General features: G+C 37.2%; 1 protein-coding gene across 2 annotated transcripts in view; it reads left to right on the top strand.

Moving 5' to 3' along the window:
* Positions 1-19,537, top strand: part of RELN (reelin) — a 484,957-nt gene extending 465,420 nt beyond the window's left edge. The window contains exons 58-66 of one of the 2 annotated variants that reach the window (XM_081147441.1): positions 1,655-1,728; positions 2,196-2,357; positions 3,129-3,286; positions 5,212-5,431; positions 7,250-7,447; positions 8,645-8,743; positions 9,373-9,456; positions 13,224-13,359; positions 17,805-18,904. In XM_081147441.1, the coding sequence (XP_081003567.1) occupies positions 1,655-1,728; positions 2,196-2,357; positions 3,129-3,286; positions 5,212-5,431; positions 7,250-7,447; positions 8,645-8,743; positions 9,373-9,456; positions 13,224-13,353 (1,125 nt within the window). In that variant the 3' untranslated portion in view covers positions 13,354-13,359; positions 17,805-18,904. Of the gene's footprint in view, positions 1-1,654; positions 1,729-2,195; positions 2,358-3,128; positions 3,287-5,211; positions 5,432-7,249; positions 7,448-8,644; positions 8,744-9,372; positions 9,457-13,223; positions 13,360-17,804 lie in introns of both variants that reach the window. The other variant, XM_081147442.1, reaches the window with a different exon arrangement.
* Positions 19,538-21,218: the final 1,681 nt, after the last annotated feature.

Genomic DNA, 21,218 nt, shown 5'->3' on the forward strand with positions numbered 1-21,218 from the left:
AGACTTCTAAATGGCAACATTTTTCAGTACTTCTCCTTGGCTTTCTTCTCCCACCATAGACATCCTGCCATTGGGAATTTCACTCATCCCTGGCTCCAGGTATCATATCTTTAAGACCATCTCTCAAATCCTCATAGCCAACCTTGACTCGATCACCACAATTAATTCAGTACTTTAATAGCTTGTGTACATTTCCACACCTCTGTCTTATTGGCATCTCAACTCAACATGTCTAACAATGAATTTCATATCTTTCCTCCCCATATCAACTCCTCTTTCTGATTTTCCTGTTTCTGTTAATGGCACTACCTTTCACCTGTTCACCAACTTTAAATTTTAAAGTAGTCTTTGACTTTCACTTTTCACATCCAATCATTCACTGCATCCTTTTAATTCAAGTTTTCAGTGTTCCTGGCACCCAAACCATCTTCTCTGTTTGCACTATTACCACCTCCATTCTGGCCCTAATAACTCAGTGGTCCATTAACTAGTCTTCCCACCTCTAATCTCTCTCCACTCCCACCTGTCTTCAACAGCACAGTCAGGTTGGTCTTTGCAAAGCACACCTCTGAGCACATCATTCATCTGCTCATAAACCTTTAATGATTCCCATTGCCCACAAATTAAGGTCAAACACCTTAGACTACAACTCATGGTTTGCCAAACTCAGTCCTTCTACCTAAATCTTTTTCTCCGATCTCTACCTCTCACACTCTTCCCATGTTTCAGGGGAAGCTCACATGCACCCTACTTGATGAATTTTTTAAATTAAAATATATTTGACATAAAACATTATGTAAATGTAAGTTGTATAACTTGGTGATTTGGTACATTTATATACTGTAATATGACTGCCATTATAGCAATAGTTAGCACCTCTATCATGTCACATAATTATCATTTCTTAAATACAATCTCTCCTTCTTATGAAGCAGCACAGCATTTTATTTGTATCTTTTATGATTTCCATGTCCACCATTATAATGTGCTGTATACACTCTCTCTAAAGCCAGAGTTGTTTTATTCATGAATGTATGGCTGAAATTTTTAGCACTAACCTTCTCCAGTATCAACCCTGAAAAAGGACTTGTTGATTACATAGATGATTAGGACTTAAATTTGAATCACCAAATTTGTATAACATTTATTCATTATTGATTATTCAAATACTTAATCACATATAATATAGAAGCCTTTTACTCATATGGAAATGGAAAAACCCTAAAAATGAATATTAGATCATTAAAAATTGCTATTTTTAATTACAAATAAAAATAGTAGCATCAAGGATTAGGATATCAGTTGCAGTGTTTTGAACCAGTAATACTTTTGAGTTCCTGTCCATTAATTCTCCAAATGTTACTTTCCTTTTGGCCAGTTTATATTCTCTGAATTTATTATTAATGTGTTATACTAATTAAGTAAATAGAAACAGTACTTTTTTAACCTTAATGCTCATCTTCATGCAAAATTGCATGTCCTTAAGCTGAAGGCAAAAAAATGTATTCTTGGGTTCTAGAAGGCTGCTCTGTAAAAGCTTCTATGAATGTTTTTTGACTACTGATCAGAGTCATAATGAAGACTGAAGGGATTTCTATTTATAGATATTACTTAATCTTGCCTGATACATATCAATTGTTTATGTTTATTTTAGATTGTAGTGGGTTGTGAAGCTACTTCTTGTGGTGATCCTCATTCCGTAATGTTGGAGTACACTAAGGATGCAAGGTTTGTGAAATAATTGTTACATTTCCTCCAAAGTTGAATACAAAATTCAAGTGGTTGTCTACTTTTAAGGCAACTGTTTACAGAGGAACAATATTTTGTATTAAAAGTGTCAGTTCATGTGTATTTCACATGTACAAATTTCATTCATATAAAATTTACACATATGCCTTTCAGATTTTTTCTTCAAAGAAAAATATAGTTTCATACTAGGCTACAGCCAAAAATCTTTATATTTTAAAGACACTACATTTGTCCTGAAAGTAGAACCTTCTTTTATTCGTGTTGCTCATTTTCAACCAACCTTAATGAAAATTTAAGTCAATGAAAGATCTGAATATGTATAGGAAATAGAAAATTTGCATTGAAATATCATAATTTAACCCAAAACCCAGAGCCTTACATTTACATTAAACAGGTCATATATTTCTCCTAAGAGTTGTCTAATGCAATCTCTTTTGTTTCTGCAGGTCTGATTCCTGGCACCTTGTCCAGAGCCAATGCCTTCCCTCCTCTTCAAACAGCATCGGCTGTTCCCCCTTCCAGTTCCATGAAGCCACCATCTACAATGCTGTCAACAGCTCAAGCTGGAAGAGAATCACCATTCAGCTGCCTGACCATGTCTCCTCCAGGTAGGTTGCATACTAAGGTAAACTTTGCAGAGTTATCTAGCAATCTCTACAGAGCTCATATAGTGAGCTGAGAACAACAGATAAAATGAGGCTGGAGTTTTAGTTACAGCCCTAGTACCCTGTCCCCTCTTCTCTCCCTCCCTCCTCTCACCAACCTATGCCCCCAAATGGCAACTGCATGTCCCAAGAAGAAATAGGAAGACATAGGGTCATGTTTTTAAATGGCTCATAGATCTCAAATTTTCTTTTGACTTAATACCACAGTACATGCCAAACTCAATCACAGGCCCCAAATCACAGATCCCCAGAGACCTGGAGATGGCACCATATCTTCCCCAGTGTTCTGCGCTCCCAAAGGCTGCACTCAGTCCAGATACAAACACCCTCTGGGGTGTGCAGTGTTGGTCTGGTTACAAAAAGTTGCAGGGTAAACATAATGGAGTGCAATCTTCCTAGAACAGCATTCGTTTTACTCAAAGATTTAGAAAATGATACACCTCTGTAGGAAAAAAGGGCACAGATTAATTATGGAATAGAAGGGGAAATACACATAAAATTTCAGGGAGGGCACAAGTTTCCAGAACAGCATTTGGGGGGATACTCCCAAAGTCTGAGGAATAGACATCCACTCACCTCCTTCAGTCAGTGCTTGAGGGAGAAGTTTGGGAAGCCCTTTCCTCAGAAATAGTCCCCATTCCCAGGGCCAGAGGCTGGACACAGCCATGGGAAATAATAGCCTACTGAATCCCTCCTGTTTTCTGGGACTTTCAGTGCAACACAGTTCCGCTGGATCCAGAAGGGGGAGGAGACCGAGAAGCAAAGCTGGGCTGTCGACCACGTGTACATCGGAGAGGCTTGTCCCAAGCTCTGCAGCGGGCATGGGTACTGCACCACCGGCGCCATCTGCATCTGTGATGAGAGTTTCCAAGGTCTGGATCCCACACTGCCGTTTTTAATACTAGAGAGCATGACATTCTCCTCTCAGCATGAACACAAAGGCCACTAGGAAATGGATAGAAACTCCAGCCTGAGGGATTTGCAATAGACACAAAGTTATTTATCTTTGGAATGAATTATCAAGGATAATTTAATGCTATCTACGTTGAGGTGTTTTTTAATGCAGATTTTATCCACTCAGGAATTCTACAGTTCCTCACATTCTCCATCTTCCATATAACTCCTTGCCCCCCACACACACACTTTATTTCCACTCTGGGCCTCTCTCCTTCCTGCCTAGCTGCCATCCCTGGATACTTTGCCAATATCCCTTCTCTTTCATAGCCTCTCCCAACAGCAGCTGCCACTGCCCTCCCAAGACATAGCTGACAATTCAAGATGTTCTGTTTCCCTAGTCACTCTATGACACACCAAAAAAAATGCCTTCATGACTCAGAAAGGGGGGGGGGGATGTTTTTACTGCTTAAGTTTCTAGGAGCATACTGGGGACAGTATTTCCTCAGCTCCTGCAGCCTTGCTGTCCTCTGACTCAGTGTTTGTAACAGATTTCCACCTCTATTGTTACAAAGTTCACTTTACATAATTACCATTATATTCTCAGAGCCTAATTCTTGGCATATAGCAAAGCTCAACAAATGTCTTTTGAACAAACCCTTACATTGTCTTATGCTTTACTATTTATACAATAATCCTGTAAATTAGTGAATATAGTCATTGCTGCTTTACAGGTAAAGAAACAGACAGGGAGGTTTAGTGACTTGCTTAAGGTCACAGAGCTAGTAAGTGTCAGAATGAAGATTGGTACTCACGTTGTTCTTTCCAGTCAGCCCTACTATCTCTTATAGCTGAGAGATTTATCCAAAGGGGGCCAGAGTTATGCAACTTTCCCAAGTGTACAATGAAAGAAGCCATAGGTTTGAACTGTGAAATAGAATCTAGTTAGATTTCTCAGTTGATACTATTTCCTTGCCTACAAATGAAATGAGTGTGATTAATGTAGACTGCTGCATATCTCTGATATTAGAAATTACTTAGCAGTCATTTTTCACCTGGTCTCCTTACCGCTGAGACTAGCTGGGTCTGTGTCTTAGTTGGAGAATTTTATCTTTAGGCAAATGAACAAATCAGATATCTCATAAGGAGTCCTGGATGTCTGGAATTTTCCCTCTCCCCTGACCCAGGAGAGCTCTGTGACCTTTTGATTTTAAACTATTGTGGACATTTAAGAAAGGTGGGCTATTCAAATCAATGGGAAACGCATACACATACACATTTGCTAATGTAGCGTCTTACCTAAATGCCAGTATTTCAGCTCAGTGGTTTCTGAGAGACCCTTCCAGTTTATTCATTATGCCTTTATTTATCCCAGCTTCATGACTGCATATCTTATATGTGCTAGGTATTGTGCTAGGTGCTAGAATCCAAAGATGAATGAAATACAGACCCTGCTCTCAAGAATCCTCAAATATAGAACTAGAAGAACAAGAACATGATTTGTCTTATTTTCTGCTACAAAATCATGCTAGGGGGAAAGATATTAGGTTGGCCTCTCATGCCAGGTAAGTGCCCCTTACTGAGATCCATCATTGGTAAACATGCAGGCCTGGCCAGATGCTGTGGTATTTAAATAACTGGTTTACATGAACAAGAAGTATATTAGCAACTACATATTTTAGTAAACATTGACTGGGAGATAATGAGATTTATTTCAACAGTGTTAGCCAATAATTGCTAAAATAAAAGAGAAATGTCTACTTCAGGGAGTCTACATCTGCTCAGTATTTTGTCATTCTTACAGTATTAACAATGGGTTAAATCTGAAATTGAATACTTTTTCTTAATCTTTGGTCATTCTGCTTGATGCAGCTAATTTATGAAATTATTTCTTTCCTTCTAGGTGATGATTGCTCTGTTTTCAGTCATGATCTTCCCAGTTATATTAAAGATAACTTTGAGTCAGCAAGAGTCACTGAGGCAAACTGGGAGACCATTCAAGGTGGAGTGATAGGAAGTGGCTGTGGGCAGCTGGCACCTTATGCGCACGGAGACTCACTCTATTTCAATGGCTGTCAGATAAGGCAAGCTGCCACCAAACCTCTGGATCTCACTCGAGCAAGGTAACAAAACTCGCAAAACTTCAGACATAAGATCAGTCACAAGACTGGTCATTGTCCACTGTCTGTCAGATACAGTCATGAACTCAGTGACACAGGTGTCACTAAGCAGATGGAAACCTAAATATCATTTGAATTTGGTATGCAGAAGCATTATGTTTTCACAACTCAGAATTATGCTTTGCTTACATTTACTGTAGAATTACCTTATATTTCTTCACACATACTGAGTAGCGGTGACATAGGCATAAGCCTAGAGAAATGGCTAAATATAAAAATTGATAAGTATATCAAATCAATACATTGTGCACCTTATACTTACACAACATTTTGTGTCAATTATATCTCAATAAAGTTGAAAAATAAATAAGCAAGAAATGAAAAGTCAGCCATAGATAATCTATATAGATAATTTAATATTGACCATTTGCAAGCATATAAATGTAAATATATATGTGAAGTAGATTTGCAGTCACACAAACATATATCTATATGCAGCATATGTAGTTACAATAGCTAGAAATGGAGCATGATGGATGCTATAGGAGCTGTATGTTAATACAGAATAAAGTGAGCAGAGATTGCAAATCAACTAAGGAAGTGACAGAGAAAAAGAGACCCCAGGAGGGTTGGATTTCCTTCCCCACCTGCCCTTCCCAGCTCTGCCACCTTAGCCAGTGCAAACACAGCTTTTTGTCTGTATAATTCAAGAAGAGATTCCAAGGCTCTTTCAAGGTTACAGAGTACTGGATTGGAATATTACCTGAATGCTGAAAAGTGTTCAGTAGCTACAAGGATATTTGAGAGTTAGATATTTGGTTAATAAGAATGTAGATGTATTCTTGAGGTTTTTCACTTTGGAAAATATTAGTAATGTATTTTTTCAGAAAGGCAAATTTAGGGACCTTCAATATGATAACAATCAAAATATAATAAAATTAATTCCTGTATGGTAACCATGGAGATGCCAAAAGTTGTTATGTCGTCCAAAGCCATTTTTTCCTACCAAAAAGAAGTAGTTAATCTAGAGACAACTTGACATTTTCCTCGATCCCATATAGAGCTATAACTAGCTGCTTAGTTAACAATTGTACACCATCATGTTGTGCAAATAACTTTGTTTTAATTTATGCACCTACAAGTCTTAAGTCTAGTGCTTTATTTGACCACCTACCCTAAATGGAATTACTCTTGTTAATCACTGAGGATAAATCTCCTGTTTTTTCTAATGGCAAGAATGCCTGTGAAAAGCAAAAGGACATATCAGAGAATAGCAGGCATGGTCCAGAGTCTGCATGCCTACCTCAGTTTTCCCTCTGCTCTAGTTGCCAGACGTCCTTTCCTAAAATGGACATGATGATTTATCCTTGTGTAGATGCTATTCAGCTTGGAGCTATTGGGGGGGGGGGGGGGGGATGTAGCATAAATATTGTGGTTTTATTCCTTGCCCTCCCCATGTCCTCAGCTGCCTATTTGGCCTATCATACCTTTCAGAGAAAAGGAGGAGTTTCAGGTGAAATACTCAAACAAGATTTCCAACATCATGAAAAAGAGGACAGATCTTTGAAAGTCAGAATTGTTTTCTTTGTGTAGAAAACCAGCCTTTTCAAGATTATTTTTATGTGTATGCTGTAAAAGATAACATAAACAAATCTTACTACTAATGTGATTTAGTCATAAGTCTAGATGCTTCTGTTTTTACTATATTATGAACCAGGGAATATGGTCTTTAGGAATAAGAAAGATTCTTTAATTAGAAAGTAGAACAACTTTAATATTTCCTGACTCTTGTTTAAAGATGATTTCCCTTGTGTATTTCAGCAAAATCATGTTTGTTTTGCAAATTGGGAGCGCGTCGCAGACAGACAGCTGCAACAGCGACCTGAGCAGCCCGCACGCGGCGGACAAGGCCGTGCTGCTGCAGTACAGTGTCAACAACGGCATCGCCTGGCATGTCATCGCGCAGCACCAGCCGAAGGACTTCACCCAGGCTCAGAGAGTGTCCTACAACGTCCCCCTGTGAGTGGCCTGAATGGGGAGGCATTGTCTCTCACAAGAGCCCTGAGAGTCAGAGTTGGAGCTAGAAGTTTGATGAAGTTACTGGATCAACACCACAAACGGAGGTGGTGGCAGAACTAAGACGAGCCCTGATCCCCAAAGTTGCATTACTGCTTCCTATGAGAACAGCAGGCAGAAACTGAAGCAAAAAAAGGGCCAGAGGGAACAGGGAGTAAATGGTGCCTTTTGCATATTTTCTTTTCTCCAATCAGTATTTCCAGTCACCTAGAAAACAACATTTTTAATTTTCTCCTGGGTATGCTTATGTGAAATTTTCTGAAGATAGGCAACTATGTCACTTTTGCTTAGCTTTTCATCACTTTCGTACCCCTAGCTTCTAGCACAGTGCCCACCACACCGAAGATACATCATGTTTGTTGACTGAGTTTCTCTTCCCAGTACTAGTGTAGCAAGTGGAATAAGGGGGAGAGATGGCCACTTGGGCTGTTTCCAGATCTTAGCTATTGTAAATTGCCCTGCTATGAACATAAGGGTGCATATATTCTTTTGCACCCTTGCAAAAGGGTGTTTCAGGTTTCTTAGGATATATTCCTAGAAGTGGGATCACTGGGTCAAAAGGCAGCTCCATTTTTAATTTCTTGAGGCACCTCCATACTGTTTTCCACAGTGGCTGCACCAGTCTGCATTCCCACGAGCAGTGTACTGGGGTTTCCTTTTCTCCACACCCTCGCCAGTACTTGTTGTTTGTTGATTTATTGACGGTAGTCATTCTGGCAGGTATGAGGTGGTACCTCATTGTGGCTTTAATTTGCATCAAGCTGTGCTACATTTACATACTGGAATACTATGAAGCTGTAAAAAAGAAGGATCTATCACCCTTTGAGACAACTTGGAGGGACCTAAGCAAAATAAGCCAGTCAAAAGAAAGACAAATATCACATGATCCTACTTATATGTAGAATCTAATGAACAAAATAAACTGATGAAGGGAGAGACATATGCAAGTATTACAAGTCCTTGAGTAGCCAATAAAATTTAATGCTGCTCAGAAGAGTACTGTGACCTTAAGCAAATCTGAATTCCATACCCAAAGTTTTATTGATTTAGATTAGCCTATATTTTAAGTCTGGTAGTCACATACCAGAAAGTTCTCTGTTTCCTAGTGTTTAACCACTTTGTCCTCTCTCTATGGCCCAGGGAGGCACGGATGAAAGGAGTTTTATTGCGCTGGTGGCAACCACGCCACAATGGAACAGGTCATGATCAATGGGCTTTGGACCACGTGGAGGTCGTCCTGTGAGTATCCGATACATAGCATCCCATAGTCATTTTAGAAAGGTTTGGCGTTCCTTTGATATGGCATGTTCCTTAATTCAGTAAGAACTGTTCCTGAAGAGATGCCCACAGGGTTTTGGCTTATACTCTTCAGCAATTGCGATCTATAACTCAAGTCAACATGAAATAATAAAGCCCCCAGTGTAACTTAATGCACCTTAGAAAACTCAATAAGCGAAAAGTTTATTTAAGGATCAAAAATTGGATCGAAGAAAAGTTAAATTGGATCAAACAAGTCTCCAGATAAATGGGAAATGATGCCTTCACCAGATCTGGGTTGCCTTATAGAATGAATGACATCCTGAAAAGAGACATGATCTGTACAGGTTAATCTGCAGAGTATTACTAATTAATGTGCCCAGTTACAAAAACCTGTCTCAGCCACAGATGCCTGAGGCTGTCTTCCATTTAATGCAACTAGAACAAAGAATTCTTGGTTTCAGTTTCCTCCTGACCAGCCCCAGCAAGCACCTAACAAGGGAAGGGTGTTCCCCTTTGGTTTCTCCCATACAGTAAGGTTGGCACCACTCTCACCTAGCTGGGTTGACTGTTCCACAGAGAGATGACTTGCTTTTTCTCTAACAATCTAGTTCCTGTAGAACTGGAATGCTTATGTCTCGACGGGTTCGGACTGATGGCTCCAAGTGGTTGGCAAGGAGAGGCGAATCTTCTCGGTAGATAGGTTCAAATGTTCATTCTGTTTACCAAATAGATAATGAAATCAGTCCCTTGGCTGATTTCAGTCATTTGAAAGCAAATTTAAGTAATTAATTGGTAGGAAAACTACCAGATTTGTTTTCTTTCAATCATAGCCATGAGCTGAATTTTTCAGTCTTGAGTTAGCCTTTGTCTTAGTTTTCACTGAGGCACCTGCTTGCATGGCATCCATATCAACCCACAAATCCAAGCACAACCTGGTCCCTACACAAGCCCCCACTGTGCGCTCTGCTGCTTTGGACAACTTGCTGGGCTCTGCCTCCACAAGACAAAGTTGAAGTTTCAAATAATAGTCCAGACTCATTTGAATCTACATATGAGGCTGATGTCTTACTTAGATATTGATTTCCTCAGACTGCGTTAATCCAGAATAATATAATAACCTGGTTTCTAAAATGAATACATACATGCTAAAGCCAGAGAGCAACGTCCAAATAGACCAAAAACCATCCCTAGAGCCATTCTGCCCTGACTACGCTTTTTTCAGAGCAGCACTTCTCAATCTGATGAACATCAGAATCCCTTAGGAGGTTTTGGAAGCATCAGCAAATGTCCCAATGCCCAGGCCCACCCCTACGGATGATTTGATTTAAATTGATCTGCAGTAGGACCTGAGTATCAGTCTTTTTTAAAGCACCTCAGGTGATTCTAATAACCTAGTTGAGAATCAAATTTAGAGTCAATAACCACTTTATATCTTTCAAGTCTCTTGCCAAGACAGTTTACATTAACGGGGCTTCCTGTGCCTGACAAAGCATTACCAACTCCCAAGGAAACCTCAAAACTTAACAGTCCTCAAAAGAAGGCAGGATGCCACTACTGCCCTTAGGTAGACATAACAATTCTTAATATATCATATGTTTGAGTAGCTATTTCTTCTCCAGCCACCCAGCCAAGCAATTGCAGTTACCTGTTTTGGATTTCAGAGGTGTATCATTACCATAAGTCCCTCCCTAGGACTACAGTTAAAGACTAGGTGGGGTCAGAAGTGCAAATATACTCCCCTGGTAGGAAATAACCCTCACAACTTAGAAGCAGAGCTCTGTTCTCTGCTCCCTGTTGACCTGCTGCCCCCGAGGCCCTCAGAACACAAGCTTCACTGCACAATTCCCAAGGAAACCTCAGAATACCTGGTGTTGGTACTAATTTTTATAAGCAGCTACCAGCATCATGATATTATTACAAGAATCAAGTTCAGATTGTGTGAAATCTGTCACATTGATTACACCCATTTTTTCTCTTATTTTTCTGGAGCAGTAATCTGTAAAGATTTCACTTACATTCCAGCTCCAGAATTTTAATACTTTGAAGAATTTATAACTTACCACGCACCTCTCTGCTCTTACTCTGTGTTTGTCTCAAACTCTCAGGGCACTAAAACATTTCAAATGGTAAGAGCACACGGCCACACATGCACTGTTGCATGATTTGAGTTTTATTCTGCATCTTCTTTCAGTGAATAATTTAAATATAACTTTATACATATCACCATATAATTTTATTTATATGTATTACACATATAATTTTAAAAGCAAATGCTATCTCTTTTATGACAATTCAAAAATTCATCACAATTAAAGGACTTTATTATTTTTCTTTTTTGGAGAGAAATACTTCATGAAGCTGAGTTCAATAAATGAGTTGTTTAAAAAATACAATACAAAGAATAGATACTTCCAGAAATGTGTTTTTGATATTTTGCTCTTGCCTTAGGAATCAACATTTTTTATGCCATTGTATCCTTTCAAAGTATTTCTTTTCAGAAGAGTCACAAAAAGTTTTAAGGTATTCACTAGTTAATATGCCCTTGGTGCTATACAAAATAATTACTTTAATTCATTGATTTTATGAGCTTAAAGTAAAAAAGAAAGTTCCAGAGAATTCAGAAAAATAAAATATAATAATTTTCCAGATTGTCTTTCAACCAACTAAGGCGCAAAGAAGCTAGCCAAGGTTCATGTCACGATTCACAAATACTACTAATTATAACTTTGCTACCACAGATGTACATTTAGAATGAGAGAGAAGGAATACTCCAGAAATTCCTATTGATTCAAAATATTCTCTCTATCTACTATACTTTTACATAATAATAGTTAGTTATATAAACTAGTAACCTTAACTCCTCAGGTGTGCAGGGAAGAGGAGACTGAGGTCCATATCTAAAGAGATACAAGCCCTACCTAACTGAACATACTAATATGAATTTGCCACTAATGGTTGGGGGTATACATTTTTAAAATGCATTTCCTTTTCTGAGTGAAGACTGGCCTTAATTTAGCTTTATTACCATAGTTTCACTTTTGAGCATGTGCACTAAGGATACATGCTAAAAGTCCCTAGAAAGAAAAATTGGTCATGCATGGTATCTTGAATTTAACCTCAGTGCTGCCCATATTAACCATAAAGATACATGAATTTGATGAGAACAAATTGAACACTTTTGAAAGTATTTCAAGGTTTAGAAATTCGTCCTAAATGAACAAGATACATAATACATTTTTAATTTAATGTCTTACTTTTAAAATACTCCTTGTGGAAATGGAAGGATTTGAGTTTCATAAATATGGATATACAGAATGACAGGCCCCTCAACATAAAGATAAACACCACCATTTACCATTTAACACGCAAAGTCCTTTGTGCTTGGTGCTTGTTTGAGAGTATACTCTCCCACTCTGATGTTTTTCAATAAAACCTGCCCTTGAAAAGCACTTTGTGATGATTAGCCCTTGCTAATCTGCCATGAAACAGATGAACCAAACTGACAGATCACATATTTCCAGCCTCACTAGCTTACAAAAAGTTCTCATTCTGTAAAGTCTGAATAATGTAGCATAACACAATCATTGACAATCAAGTGTCAGAAACCTAATTTCTCTGAATTCATTTGCTAGTATAGAACATTGTTTTTCAGTAAATGTTTGTGAATACATTTGGGCAGATCCCTCACAAGATCCATGCTGGTGGGGTTCTTCTTAGGATAAAAGGGAGTTCTGTGTCTTAATTATTTTTGTTGGGCACTCATACTTCTATCCTAAGAATCTCCTTCACCAAACTGTGCATTTCATTCACACATCACATTTCCTGTGTACGTGTCTAAGTCACAAGCTGTCATGTGTATAATGGACTGGGCCAATTTTTGCATGTGAACCTTAAAGCAAATTGCTCAGTAAAGAGTAAGCCTGTGTGAATTGATTTTTTAAGAAGTAAATTATTACCACATTTACTGAAAATTGGAAACCAATATGTTGCTAACTATGGTCTGAAATGCATTTATCAGATTTTAATAATATGTGTTCCATCATGGCCATCCCTTTACGCTATTCATTATCAAGATACTGTCACATTTTTGGCACAAATGATTTATGGAGATGAGCATATTACATTTGTTGCAAAGAATATTCATCCTTTATTAAATTTGACTGTTATCTGATATAGATTAATTTTATATTTTTAAAAGCCCATTCCTTAATATATTCAGGAATAAGTATTTTCTAAAACGTGAATAATTTGAAAATCAGATAATAAAATTAATGGTGGTACTTTCATATTTAGACTTTATATGCAACATTTATGCCAAATGTAGAACTATAGATACATCTACCTTGACATATGGTTATGAGCAAATATTGCATGTTGCATTACATAGGAAAGTTCAATATATGTATATGTTAGGTATAGAAGGATAAGAAATAACATCTTTAATTTTTATTTTCAAAAGAGATGAAAAATCCTATATTGCGTCTAAACCTGATCAGACTTTTATGACTAATCACAGTGCTGCATGCATTGAAAGGCATTTTTTAACTTGTGTTATATTTCATTATTTGCTGTCATTGGTTTTCCACTAGAGTAAGGTAAGTCCTCTTACTAATCCTGGGGTACTGTTTACTAATAGTTTCATAGCTGTACCTACGTTAACTGAGAAGTTTTGTTGAAGACCTTTGCAGTTGAAAAAAATCTATGAAAACAAAGTTATATGTGATATTGAGATATACAGGAATTTTTAAAACCTATATCATATAAACTCGGAGTTCAGCCAAATTGTGATTATTCTCAAATGTGAACAATATTGGGTACAATAGCATAGACAGGAGTGCTAACTAGCATTCCTTCATTGGGAAACAATCTAACTCTGTGCTTGGGACTGTATTAGGTGCTGTTGAAGTAGTCGCAGTTTATATATTTGTTATGAGGGGAAAGTAAAAACAGAAATGTGTGCAAAAGAGCTAGAGGTCTGATTAAATGTAATGTCTTTTAAAAGACTGATTGTGCTACACATGTGTGAGGATGCCTTACTTCTCAGTTCTATTCTAAGTTAATAAATGAATTGGCAGAAGGGAGTGGATTTAGTCATAATATTTGTGAGCTGTAGATTTTATCCTTAGGTAAGATCGGCCTTCTTTAACATATATTTACATTTGTTCCCAAATGGAGATACTTAGGAAAGAAGGTAAAACTATTATCTTTTATTAAACACTAACATATTATGTTACAAGTTTTTATTTAATCCTTACAATTCCCCAAGGTATACATTATCAGATATTATTTTATTTGTCAGAGAAAAGAAATATGAAATCTTCAACATTTGAGAGCTATCTGAGCCTGCACGTATTTACATGTAGCCTTCCTGAAAATGCATGGCCTTGACAGTAAAAGGTACAGCACCCTTTCTGCAGGGGAGTTTCATGGATTGATCTGAATAGCAGTGTTCCATCTTACAGTGACCAGTATTTCTCTGAAAGATATAACAGTCCCCTGGATTCTTATTTCTGCATTTGTATAAAGCGTTATTTATTGTATCATATGTTTTGATGCTTAATGAATTAGTTACTGATCAGTGAAAGTGCCTAGATATCTATGAGCTCAGAGTAGGCCCCCCAAGATTCCATCCCCCCCCCATTTCCTTTAGAATCTATTAAAAATCAATTGATTTTTTTCATAGTAAATGACCTACGGTAATGGCTCCAGTTGGGAGTAACAATTCAAAAGAGCACAGTCACCAGTTCTTGAAAGATCTTGCAATATCTGTATTTCCTATGCAGAAATAGGGAAGCATTTTATAATTTCATGTGCCATCTAAGTCCCTAAACTCCCTAAGTGATAATGGAAATTTAAGTTAGCATTTCCAAGAAGCCATTGATGTTCATTCTGTCTTCTTTCAGTGACTTAATGGAAAAAATTTTAAGTGGACCTAGTCCTATCCACAGCCAAAGCAAATTGATGTCAAGTAGCAAATTGATGCCTTGGGATAAACATTATCTGCTTTCATTGGATGTATAATAAACATTACTTTCCCTATAACTGCAGTGAAGAAATAAATCTTTAAAATTCTTTCACACCTGTTATTATTTTGGTTACAAGGCTATCTATAGCTATACATCTATGTGTATCAAAAACAAAAATAGGCTCACAGATCTGCTCCACACAAAAAGTAAACATGAGATCTTTAAGCTTATTTAAAATTTCCCTAATGCCCAATCCTGTAAGTTAGACAGTTTTGAAGCCACAGTAACTGTTTAATAACCATGTCAGTTTATTAAAGGATTCTAGAGACAGACAGCATTTTGGTATAGCTTGCCATGGTGCTTGATTTTAAAAAGCTTATGAACTGGAAAAATCTGTTTCATTAGATTCCAACCTAACTGACTCCAAAGATATTTATGTTTTACATACAAAATTACTAGTCAGTTTCAAGGATGCTTTGAAAATGTGGCCATTTTTAATGTGACTATATAAACACTACGCATCTATTGCAAACATCTATTGCAAATGCTGTGTGCGTATCAACATTTTCAGGGATCCAAAGATATGCTACTGATACATAAATTTATTTAAAATTAAAAAGTATCGAGTAAATCAGAATGCCCCTAAATTAGATAAAAGCTTCCATGCTGGGCCAATAATCAAGGTATTAAAGATCTAAAACCTGTTAATATTTATTCTCTCACATATAAAGGTGGAGAATTTCAATCAGTCCATAATATATAAATAGTTATATGAAGAAGTTGCTCTAAAGCCATAAAACATGCACATCAACTTTTGTTTAAATTAAGTGTTCCTTTGTTCCATTGAGATAAGTAAACATCTTGAATGTTCTGAGTTTATCTTTTTTTCATGTAAAATATTTTAACTTTTTAAATTCTCTTTGAGTACCTTATATCTTTAAACATGTTTTCAACAGAATAATTTTCATTGCTTTAACTTTGCAATTATTCCTTATAGTTAAAGAGTAATGATTTACAACAGGAATCCAATCAGTAAGTCATCAAAAGTTCAACAAACATGCCTTGACCACCCACTGGTGAGGCAGGAGGCCCAGGGCTGTGGTGTGGGGGTGGGGGGTGGGGGGACAGGCTGCTACAGAATCTGGTCATGGGGAGCCAAGATATGAACACAAATTGTCTCTATTCAAAGCAGAAAATAAGCACTATGAAAGTTCAAAGTAGCGGGGGGAAATCACTTCTGGAGGGCGTGAGCAACAAATAAAGTGCAATTTTTCCTTGAAAAATAAGTAGAAATTTAGGAAGCGATGTTGAGGATTGGCAGATGAGGCAGATGGAAGAAGTCCAAGGTGAGTTTGGGTAGAGCAGCCTGTACAGAAATGTAGTCGAAGAAAGACTGGAAAACAATAAGATTAAATGAGTAGAGGACTTGAAATAGCTGGCTAAATTGACTTAGATGTTGCTCCATAGACAAGGGGATTATGAATGTCTTTTTGACAAGGTGAAGCCAGGATTTGAGGGAAAGTTTACTGAAACTTGTGTGCATGAATTTGCAATTACAAAATAGTCACAGGATATAAAGTCCAGCATAGGGAATATAGTCAATAATACTGTAATAACTTTGTATGGTGCCAGGTGGGTAATAGGCTTATCAGGGGGATCACTTCATAAGTTATATAAATGTCTAACCACTATTCTGCACACCTGAAACTAATATAATATTGAATGTCAACTGTAACTGGAAACTTTTTTAAAAACTTTAAAAAGATAAAGGCATTTGGGAGCATTTCAGCATTCCAGAAAGACTGGACCAACAGGCACCTGCTCCCCAGCTCTCTGGCAAACTCAGCATCATTACAAATCATTAAAATATTTGCCTATAAAAAGAAAAAAAATCCACTGTATGTATGTGTGGGAAGATACACACATACATACAAGTAAACATTCGATGATACTAATTAGTATTTCATGGTTCCTTTTCAGTGGTGTTTTACACGGGGAGAGAATGAGGCCGCTAGTTTAGGGGCCTCTATATAATAGCTCAGGGAAAGGGCCCCAGGTGACCTACGGCACTGGCAAGAGGGCAGCTACTGCCAGTCCCAGTATTTTGTGACTAAAGAGGTAACAGGATTCTTTCTCCTGACACTTGACTAGTTTAATACATTAGGTCATTGTCCTTTTTTTGGTCACTGGGTTTACACAGGCAGCAGCTAGTAGATAATGATCCTTTTGAAAATATATTTTCCATACCAAAACAGCTGTCCCTACGGGTATTGCGCAATTTCCTATGGACTCCCAAAATCCATTCTCAGTATTTTTATCAGCTTCACACGTAGTGCGTATGAATGTGTGCATGTATGTACATGGCGAAGGTATGTACACACAAATACAATTATACATTCAATTACACTTTCTCAGTTTCTGATATTTTTTCAGTGGAGTGTCTCTTTCATAAGGTCACATTTATAGAATATGACCCCAGCCGCTTATTGTTTGAGGAAGGCAGTGGAATCCAACATTCAGGGAAAAACTTACTTCTTCATTTCCCTCAAGACTGCATAAATCGGAATGTCATGCTGATTCAGTGAACAAGTTTGTTTTTTCTTTGTTTGTTTTTGCTTTTTAAGCTTTAAATGAAAATGTTTGCTAAAGGAATCAAATTATGTTTCCTACTTAATAAAAATGTATTTAAATAAGGCAATGGGTAACAGCACATGCTGTCTCTCAAGTGAAATTCACCCAAGTAAATGTTTTCAGAAGAGTCTCAAGAAAAAAATTAAAAATCTCAAAACAGCTTCAGTCCACTTTTGCTATGAATCAAGAGTTTGCCTTTTTTTTCTGGTTTGGAGCTCACTCATGAATAGAAGGGGATTTCTTCAAGGCCACAAGCAGTGAATATGGGTGTCAACCTTCAGTTATTCTGTGCCGGGGTAGCAATGTCATCATGACCTATTAACCCTGAAATTTTTCAAATATCAGGGTAACTTAAGACTTAGACTAGATTGCACTTTCGGTGATTGGACTTACATGCTCTTTCTCCTTTCCCTCTCTGCCTCTATCCTTTCTGATGTTAACAGCACCCGTAAACAAAATTACATGATGAATTTTTCACGGCAACATGGGCTCAGGCACTTCTACAACAGAAGACGGAGGTCACTTAGACGATACCCATGAAGAATCAAAACGTTTATTTTTCCTTCCAACATCTGATGTGTTGTTTTTCATTCTTTTAAACCTCTCACTGCATCTGATATCAGGAAGTTCCTGTGAAGGACTTGGTGATTCACTGAAAGCCCTTCTCAAGACCGAACGCCCACCACTTTCCCACACTGTGAACTAATGCTAAGTGACTTATTTTCTCATAAGTAAATGTCTTCATGTTGACGTGTCCGTGAAAATTGTGATCTGTTGTAATATCAGTTATAGTGGCAGTATTGAAAATAAGAAATAGTTTAACAGGAAAAAAAGTTTAAGCACAAAAATTTAAGAGATTTTATGTTTAAAATGGCATTTAACATTCTTGGTCACAGAGCTATTTAAGTGGACTGTATTTCAGCTATGTATCATGTTTTTTATGATTAAATTATCATTGTGTGTCCTTTTATGTATTCTCTTATACAATATAACACATTGACACTGTATTTACTTGTTATGTTGCAATATTTTGCTGCTGAATTTTGGGCTACTTATATTCTGCAGAAAATTCATTGAAATACCTACTCAAGAAGATAGTTGTAAAGATATTGTATCTTAATATACTCCTTAAAATGTATGTCGGTTTAGCGTTGTTTTGTGGATAAGAAAAATGCTTGACCTTGAAATATTTTCTACTTACAAACTGTGGATGAAAACCCTATCTCCCACAAAGGAGTTCCCATTTCCTTGTCTAAAGATTTTTTTAAGTGTCTGTGGCTGATTTACTAAGAGTAACTGCCATCCTGTGTCTGTGGTAACAGAGTGATTTGTAAAACAGTGGATGTTTTCATTGTGTTCTCTTTGTGGATTGTTTTTCCTGCGGGTCATATTCATACCTTTTGATGAAGTTGTACCAACACCAGCAACATTGTAATGGACCTGTAGCCCTGAACTCTTTATTAACTTAACTAAAAGGTTGCACTCTAGGGTGAACCAAGCTAAAAGCCCATGCTTAAATAAAATTATGTCCAAAAGCCATCAGAAGCTCATTTGTCCTTATTCAGTCTTAATTAAATTTTGTAGCCCTGGCCGGTTTTGCTCAGTGGTTAGAGCATCAGCCCTTGGACTGAAGGGTCCTGGGTTCAATTCTGGTCAAGGCACGTGTGGGAGGCAACCAATCGATGTGTCTCTGTCACATTTGATGTCCCCACCCCCACCCCCACTCTCTCTGAAAAGCAATGGAAAAAGTATCCTCAGGTGAGGATTAAAAATAATAATAAATTTTGTATAAGGTTTGTAAGCCTGGTCAGGTTTGCAAAGAATAATGTCAAATATATTTACTGGTGTTTTGTTTCATCATTGAGAATAGCAATTGGAAGCCACACTTTCAACTTAGCCATTTTTCTCTTATTCAGCTTTTTCTATTAATTACTCTGTAATTACACTAAGAAAAGTCAATATAGAGTTCTGAAAACCTTACTTAACTCCCGAGAATTTTGTTCTCTGCTAACACAGTGCCAGTTCATAATAAGCACTCATGCATTCCATACATTTCAGCAAACATTTATTGAGTGCTCTCTATGTGCAAGGCACTGTGCTAAGTGTTGAGGATAAAAATAGTGATTGAGACATTTTCCCTGCTTGTTTTTAACATCTACAAAATAAAAAGTATGTTAATACTATTGAATTTGTTAATTTTTCCAAAGGATTCAAAATAATTTGTTGCAGTCTGGGCCCATAAATGTTTATAATTATTATATCTCAATTGTCAATTCTCCTGTATTGGTTCACAAATTGCCTCTTGTTGGTTCACCACTTGGTAGCATTTTGCATTCATTTTCTCATTGGTACAGGGGTTGAATTTCTCCCAAAGTTTTATCTTTCTAAGTAACTTGTGTGTGCCATAGACCTACCTGCTGCTGACTAGCTCCAAGATATTTTACAGTGCTCCCATCCACCTGTCCTCCTACCATTCAAACAGAATTGAACTCCCCACCCGTCCATCTGCTCGAAGTTGTAACAGTGTAAGTGAGGACTTATATCTAATTGGCTTATTTAATTTGAAAATATAATCAATTAAAGTAGGACTTCAAGTATTGTTGGTTCAACTGACCTAACTTGCTAAGGTAGACAAAGCTTAGTAGTAGCAGAAGTTTCCGTGTTTTCAACATAGTTGTCCCTTATTCACCATACATTTTAATGGAAACTGTACTCAATATCTAATCTTAAATATATTCAATATCACATGTATTTCACCTTTTACCTACGAAAGAACATATGTATATTATTTGGGAAATTCTCCCAACTGAGGTTGTCACTAGTACTCTCCTCCTTACGTTCCAAGGCTTAAAAAAAATTATACCTGCCCTCGCTGGGTAGCTCCGTTGGTTAGAGAGTCGTACCAATATGCCAAGGTTGCGGGTTCAATCTCCGCTCAGGGCATATACCAGAATCAACCAATGAATGCAAAAATAAGTGGAACAGTAAATCAGTCTCTCTCTCTCTCTCTCTCTCTCTCAATTCATCTCTAAAATCAATAAACATATCCTTGGGTGACGATTAAAAAAATAGAATAAATTTTTTTAAAAAGATAAAAAAACAAATCTAGATCCCTAGACATATCATTACACAAAAACAAATCCCAGATAAATGAAAGACAAATTGCAGAAGTGACCTTTACAACTTTTAGAAGAAAATATCATTATGGAATCATGGGAAAAAATTTCTTAAACATGAGGCAAAACACATACCATAAAAGAGATTGGTCTGTAGTTTCACTGGATTAGTTTCTAAAATTTCTGCATAACAGAAGAGACCATAAAGTGGAAAAAAACAGCCACCAAATGGGAGAAGACAGAACCACAATATATAATCAATAAAGGACTAGACTCTAAAATATATTAAAAACTCATACAAATAGATAACAGGAGATAATAACCTAATTTTTTTAATGGGCACAGAATAGGAACTGAAGGAAAAACTAAAATGACAAAAGATTTAAAGGTGCTCAGCCTCACTAATCATGGAAACAGCATTTAAGTAACAATGATTTCATACCTAACCATGGTGGCAAAAATCAGAATCTGAACACATTGGTGTTGGGAAAAGGAACTCTCATGAGTTAAAAGGGACTCTCATACACTGCTGGTTTATACTGGTACAACCTTGTTTTAAAATGTACATTTGTTATTATCCAGGTCTGCTGAGACCAACAGGTCAAGAGATGATGGCCATTGAAGAGCTACTAAGAGGAGGGGGGATGCCACACGATGCAGGGGGAGCACCAGGTCTGTGATGAGGCAGAAAAATTGAGGGGAAAGCATGGGCATGAGCCTTTATTGTGGTCTCCACAGGAA

This window comes from Miniopterus schreibersii, assembly GCF_964146895.1.
Source record: "Miniopterus schreibersii genome assembly, chromosome: 9".
NCBI lineage: Eukaryota > Metazoa > Chordata > Mammalia > Chiroptera > Miniopteridae > Miniopterus > Miniopterus schreibersii.